The following is a 7,500-nucleotide window of genomic DNA, read 5'->3' as shown; positions in this document are numbered from 1 at the left end:
CATTACTTTTTATTTTATCTTTATTATTTTAATATTTATGTATCGCTTTATTGATATGACACTTAGACATGGTATTGCCAAAGTGCCCTTGGGTAACAAATCGCATACATCTATAGGTATGAAAAAGAAAACAAAATGTTTTCCGTTTTGCCACGCAGCCAGGTAATATTTAATATCTAGGTAGATATTACTCCCCAACCTACTTATGCTAGCAAGCATATATCAGTTCACTGGTGGCCTTTTGCATACAGAGAGATATCCACACACTAGCATAGAGTGGTGAGAAGTGATTCTCCCTCACACACACACACACACACACACACACACACACACACACACACACACACACACACACACACACACACATTTAACACGTTCACTGCACAACATATCTACTGTGTGGGACACTGGTTCATAAAACAGATCCAGCATTATCTCACTGATTTATGCCTGTGTTTGAATTGGCCAAACTCTCAAACTCACAGACCCTCACTCCCTCTCTATATCTCTCTATATCTTTCTCTCTGTCTCAGTGTGTGTGTGTGTGTGTGTGTGTGCTTGTGCGTGTGCGTGTGCGTGTATGTGTATGTGCGTGCGTGAGAGTCAATGTGGAAAAAGTGTGTCATTTTCCCAGACAGAAGATCTTTATTGGACAGTCACTTAAAGAAAAGAGTCTCTGTTACTGTCTGTTAATCTGACACACACACACACACACACACACACACACACACACACACACACACACACACACTCACACACACACACACACACACACACACACACACACACTCAACTTGCCACTCAATCAATCATACTTATTCGTCGCACTAATGTCTAGGTTAGTGCATTTACAGTGGTCTCAGAGCATTATGGTATTTGATTAGTTAAATAAAAAGCTTAACAGTCAAAAATATAGAACCACGGAAGACTAGCCAAATAAATATCTCTCCGTCTTGTTTACAACTATTATAAATATCCTGCAGACTAATTTAGATAGATGGTACGTTTTGGATACTCACCTAGTATCAACAGCGTGACTTGAGTTTTCATATTAGCGGAAGGGAAAGTCCCGCAAATTGTTTAAATCAGTGGTAAATAAGACGATAATCCGAACTCACATCTGTATTCCGGTAAGTATAGGAGGACTTGAATGAGGAGGGAACAAATATCCCTAGATCCTCTGTCAAATGTTCGCTTCTTTTTAGAGGATTACGTGTCTCTCGAACAGTCTTCGTGGTGTCTCCTTTATTTCAATACATTTTAACGTCTTCCCCAGTGTGTGGTTCGGAACGTCGCCTAAATCCTACCGCGGTGTCTTCACTTGAAAATACGAAATAAACCCCGTCTTTCTTTTAGATCTATTTATAGTTTTTGACCGTCTGTCAGAACCTTCTCTTGCCGCGCTCTGGATTCTACTTCTCCTAACTTCTTATATATATCTCTCTCTGGTGCCAAATAAATCTCTCCACACGTCTGCCTGCTCTCTAGCGTTCAACCTACCCGCCCTCTCGCTCTTTCTCTACCTCTCTCTCTCTCTCTCTTGTATCTTCCTCTTCTCTGAGCCTCCCTCCGCCGCTCTCTCACGCCCGTGAACTACTGGGCAGAGTTTCAACGTCAATTCAGTCACTCCCAGGAGTCAGCAGAGTGAGAGAGAGAGAGGGGGGGGAGAGAGAGCGAGATATCTGCTAACTGAACGAAGCGTATCTCTCCATATGCATACACTAGTGATCTATTTATGGTCGTGTGCGAATTAGCCAGCTACTGCTTGTTTATTTAAACCACAAAGCCACGGGTGACGAGCGATTTGATATCTGGAAGCCAGGGAGCGAAGAGAGAGAGAGAGAGAGAGAGAGGGAGAGTTAATAGAATGATAGAAGCGGAGAGGGGAAAAGAAAGATTGAGAGGAAACGTTAAGAAATAAAAGTTATCATGAATATGAACAGTGAACTCAAAATGGGAAGGAGTGTGTGTAACGGCCAAGTTCAACAACTGCTACGTTAGCGCCTTGCCAATAAGAAATCTTATACCACCACACACACACAGAGAAGTCTGTCCCGAGGGAGAATTTTGATTGGTCCTTGCTCTCTCTTACCCTTGACCAGAGTTTTCCTGAAACCCTTTCCCCCGATTCCTGGGGTGCTTAGTAGATTTGCGTTATAGACGACCTATGCTAAGCAGTCCACCAAACTCTTCACAAGATTACGCATTTGGAAAATAATCCCACTATTGCTGCTGCTACTACTGCTGCTGCTGCTACTACTACTACCACCACAACTTACTGCTACAACTACTAGTACTAGTAGAACTACTAGGCCTACTACTAATAATAATCTTTTTTTTAAATCTTATAATATTATTATTATTGTTGTTGTTAGTATAATTATTATCAGGTATTATGTCTGCCATACCAATTTGTTATCATTCCACCTGGATATTTAGGTCAGTTTACATACATGTTGTGAGAAGATCTAAACAGGTGGATCGCTTCATACATTCAGTAGCATGATAGCTCAGCTCAGATGAGATAATCTCTGGGTTTTCTAAGAAAGATATCTCAAACTTTTACCACGGTAACTGACTGTGTGTGTGTGTGTGTGTGTGTGTGTGTGTGTGTGTGTGTGTGTGTGTGTGTGTGTGTGTGTATGTGTGTGTGTTATAATCTGCTCTGTGGTTTATCAGGGCTATGCAAACACACACACTTGGGCATTTGTGTGTGTGTGTCAAAAAGTGTGGTGAAAGTCAGTGTTGTGAATAGAGACCAATGAAATGAAGGCAGTCTAATGGTAATCAAAACAAACGACGACAGCAATCCAAAATCCAAAGATTAAGGATTCAAATCCAACGAAAATCCAAAACCAATCCCTATCCAAAGACCAGCGATAACCAAATGCCGGGAAGACCAAAGCTCTCCCGACTGCCGGCTGGTAAGGGCTTTTGTAGCCCAGCCAATCAATGACACACCTGTCCATAATCACCTGCTGTAGAGACAGAGAGAGAACAGGCTTGCAAACATCACAGGCAGGGCCTAGACCTGCCAGGGTTGTAACAGTGTGTGTGTGTGTGTGTGTGTGTGTGTGTGTGTGTGTGTGTGTGTGTGTGTGTGTGTGTGTGTGTGTGTGTGTGTGTGTGTGTGTGTGTGTGTGTGTGTGTGTGTGTGTGTGTGTGTGTGTGTGTGTGTTTGTGTGTGTGTGTGTGTGTGTGTGTGTATGTGTGTGTGTGTGTGTGTGCGTGTGTGTTTGAATGTGTGTGTGTGTGTGTGTGTTTCTGGGTGTGTGTATGTGTTTGTGTGTGTGTGTGTGTGTGTGTGTATGTGTGTGTGTGTGTGTTTCTGTGTGTGTGTGTGTGTGTGTGTGTGAAAGGGGACAGAGTCTTGGGCGCACATGACTTGCTGGATGTGCTGGTGTTAGTTTCACAATGAAGCTTTGTTCTGATTTAGGTGATTAAGTTAGAGTCTCTCTCTCTCTCTCTCTCTCGCTGTCTGTGTATGTGTGACTGTGCGTGTGTGTGTGTATGCCTATTCATTTATGTGTGTGTCACCTTGCAGTGTTCCACTGCAAGCCTGTCTTCACTTCCTGTGAAGAAGGGAAATGACAAAAATGTTGTGTAGATCACCATGGTAACTCATCTTGCAGGTTTCTATTCCTGATGAAATGTTATATAAGAATGTCACCTGGTTTATGTGTATGTGTGTGTGTGTGTGTGTGTGTGTGTGTGTGTGTGTGTGTGTGTGTGTGTGTGTGTGTGTGTGTGTGTGTGTGTGTGTGTGTGTGTGTGTGTGTGTGTGTGTGTGTGTGTGCGTGTTTGGGTGTGTGTGTGTGTCATGGCAACCCTGGTAAGCTAATTTTATACCCGCTCCATGCATAAATCTTGCACTAACAAAAGTGTGTGTGTATGCGTGTGCATGTAAGAGCAAGTGTATGTGTGTGTTTTTGGGCATTTGTGTTTGTGTAGTGTAGGCTGTGTGTATGTATGTGTGTGTGTGCAGCAAGGGTGAATCACCTATAGTAACTCCAGCCTGTGATATCCTTCGAGGAGGTAAACAAAAACATTGAAGTTGAGGATTAAAAATAAACATATAAAAAAGCTGACTTTTTGCCCTAACCCAGCCCAAAACTCCCCACCAGAAGACCTTAAAGGCATGATCCTTGACCTTGAGTAAGTGAGTTCAACAGCCAATCAAATCACACTCCTGTTTTCTGTGCCCCTGAAGCACCGTGTCACTGGATAGTGAATGGCTCAGTTTGAAAAAAAGTAAAAACGTTTTTTTTTTTGCCGAGCCAGAACTGTGGGAACACAAGGAAACATTTGCAGAAACTGGAACGGGTAAATTGCTAAATCAACCTTCATCCGAGAACAGCTACGTGCAAAAAAAACCTCTACATCATGCATTGCCACACCAACTACACAGAGACTTCCTTTAGCAGAGCTCTCAAGACATGTGCTTAAATGGAAAAGCAGTCTATCTGTCTACTGTTCTATCTATGATATCTGTTGTTAGCCTCAAGCCTGGTTTTACCGATTTCCAGACTAAGAAAAACAAAGCCAAAACTTTCCCCATCTGTGAGTGTACGTGTGTATGTGTGTGAGTGTGTTTGTGAAAGGCCAAACACCCACAGGGTCCTGTGTGTATGCTTGTGTGGGTGTTTGTATGTCTGTCTGTCTCTGTCCCTTTTTCTGTTTGTATCTGTTTGTGTGTCTCTCTCATTCTCATGACTGTGTGTGTGTGTGTGTTTACGTTTGTGTGTGTGTGTACGTGTGAATGTGCACGTATGTGTGTGTGTGCATGTGTGTGGGTGTGTGTGTGTGTGTGTGTGTGTGTGTGTGTGTGTGTGTGTGTGTGTACGTGTGTATACATGTGTGTATGTGTGTGTGCCTGTCTGCCCAGAATCAGGTGTTTTAAGCAGCTGTGTATTTGGATAAGACGACGTCATGTCCTTTAGCTAACATGTTTCTGATAAGGAGAGGGAATGTTTGGGCATTACAAGCATGGGTTCATAGATTACATCACCAGTACAAATGAATCTAATCTGTATTTGGTCTTTATTTTCTTCCTACCTTGTTGATGCAATTAAAGCTTTTAAATTGTAATGTGTGTGTGAGTGTGTGAGAGCATGTGTGTGGGTGTGTATATGTGTGTGTGTGTGTGTGTATGTTTGTGTGCGGCTGTGAGGGAGAGAGCAAAAGAGAGAGAGAGAGTGTGTGTGTGTTGAAATTCTCCACAGCTGCATGAAGCACCCTGCATCTATCCCCATCCCTCCTCACAAACCACAATCCTGCCTTAACAATTTAGCAGTAATACATTTTGTGCTGAATCTCCATACTTGAGAAGACCATGGTACTAGGGCCTTATTTGGACATTGGTAATTATCAATTTCTCTCAAGCCTAAACATGCTAACCAAATATTGCTCCCCGCCATTTTTTATTTGATGGGGCTTTTGGCAGCTGTCGATTCACAGAGGCGGATGGCCTCCCTCCTCCCAGCTCCAGCCGGTCAAGCTATGGAGGCCGCACACCTCACTTCCACTAGCGTGTCTTGAGCTATCCCAGTCTTTCTCTGCCACCGTTCCTGTTTCTGCTTCTCTTTCAGCCTCCCTCTGTTCCACTCCAGATAGGTTGCAGGTGCTGCTCTGGCCCTCTGTCTCGTCTGCAGCTGCTTCATTTCCCAAGTCTGCTCCTTCCCCAGCCACGCTGTCTCTCTGTGTTCCACTCCAGCTGGATATGTTACAGCTGTCGTGCACCCTTCTACCCCACACCCATCTGCCCCCTACTCTTCTACCCCCCACCCTCCTACCCCCCATCCTTCTACCCCCCACCCTTCTGCCCCCTACTCTCCTACCCCTCACCCTTCTACCCTCCTTATGTCAGGTCCTTTAGCCATAGCCTCCTCTATGGATGGTCTGTCTCTTAACGTACATTTCTCAGCTTCTGTTTCGAGACAATCCTTGGTTACTACTGCTCATCGTGTCCGTGTCCAACCCATCCGTGCTCAGACGTCATTCAGATGCTATTGATCAGCGCAGACTTTCTCCAGGAAGACCTAGTGAGTCAGTTTGTTCAGTCAGTAGGGTCAGTGATAGTTTTAGTGTTAGATGTCTAACCAGCCTTTTGTCAGGTTCTTCTTTTGCTGATTATCTCACAGAGCTCTGCTGACCGGTCATGCAACAATCGCATGACATGTTATGACGTGATGCGATGACCAAGGCAGGAAGTTGAGTAACACTGTGAAAACCCTGTTTGTTTGTTTGTGTGCTTGTTTGTTTGCATGTGTGTGTGTGTGTGTGTGTGTGTGTGTGTGTGTGTGTGTGTGTGTGTGCATCCTTGTTTGTGTGTGTGTGTGTTCTCATGTGCCCTTTACTGTAAATGATGTAGTTCTTCTAAATGAAACATCAAGTACGGCACACTCACACACACTACAGGTCGGTTCAGGCCAAAGATTCACGATGTGACGAGCTGCAACTACTTGAAACCACTTGTTGCAACAAAACGTTATAAACCTCTGTGACATTTCACAACAGCAGAAAAGTTTCCATAAATATGCCTTTGTACACCACTCATTGTAGAGAGATTGATTTATATTTAATATCTGAAGGCTTGGAGTCACAAAAAAGAGAAGAATTCTCTCTCCCCTTCTCTCTCTCCCCTTCTCTCTGTCTCTCTCTTTTTCTCTCTATCTCCCCTTCTCTCTCTCAGTCTCTTTCTCTCTCTGTCTCTCTCCATCTCCCCCTCTCTCTCTCTCATCTCTCTTTCTCTCTCTCTCTCACTCCCTGTCTCCCTCTCTCTGGCCTTTTCTTCCATCCTCTTATTTCTACTATCCTTCATTCTTTCTATCTTTATATTTGGCATATTCAGTCAATCTTTCTCTTTGGTTGTCTTCATCCCTTTTGTTCTATTGTTCTCAAAGTCTTTCTTTCTTTCTCACTGACTCCACTGTTTAAAAATAAATAAAAAATGTCTTGACTGAATCCGAAAACCATAAAAGCACAGTATCTCACCATTGCACTCTGTCTTGACAGACAGGCAAAATCCAAACGCTGGCAAATGCCCCGACCATGACACATTACCATACCAACCAAAAATTGCGCTGGAATACCTCAGATTTGAACAATTTGTTACTTTCATGCTGCTTTGCCAAGCTTGGCTTACAACCATACGGCCTTTTGATTCCATGCCTGTGTATGATCATTAATCACTCTAGCTCACCCATAGTCATCACTCTTTTTTTCTTTTTTTGTGTGGTAACTATGATTGATCTGATAGTCGTCTCTACCTGGAAAGCCAGACCTGTCTGTTCAGATCGGTTTCTGAGGGTGACACGTATCAGACACGCCACAGGAGAAGAGAAGCTCTTAACCCGCCTAATCTCACTGCCTCAAGATGGCTATAACATCGATGGTTTAAAACGTAATGCCTCTTCTCGCTTCTAGAAGGTTCCTGCTTGGTCAGGCTGCACAGCCTTGTATGGTAGGCACAGGAGCGATTCAGACAAACACCATTAAAAA

The 7,500-nt window shown here is 43.7% G+C and overlaps 1 protein-coding gene across 5 annotated transcripts in view; it reads right to left on the bottom strand.

Annotated features, from left to right (window-relative positions):
- LOC308374297 (adhesion G protein-coupled receptor E5-like) overlaps positions 1–1,487 on the bottom strand; it is a 25,890-nt gene extending 24,403 nt beyond the window's left edge. For all 5 annotated transcript variants that reach the window (XM_080850044.1, XM_080850045.1, XM_080850046.1 and 2 more), the window contains exon 1: positions 1,020–1,487. In XM_080850044.1, the coding sequence (XP_080706170.1) occupies positions 1,020–1,050 (31 nt within the window). In that variant the 5' untranslated portion in view covers positions 1,051–1,487. The remainder of the gene's footprint in view (positions 1–1,019) is intronic.
- Positions 1,488–7,500: the final 6,013 nt, after the last annotated feature.

Source organism: Sprattus sprattus (assembly GCF_963457725.1).
Source record: "Sprattus sprattus genome assembly, chromosome: 1".
Classification (NCBI taxonomy): Eukaryota; Metazoa; Chordata; class Actinopteri; order Clupeiformes; family Clupeidae; genus Sprattus; species Sprattus sprattus.
The sequence above is the reverse complement of the archived record's forward strand: the minus strand, read 5'-3'. Positions and strand labels throughout refer to the sequence as shown.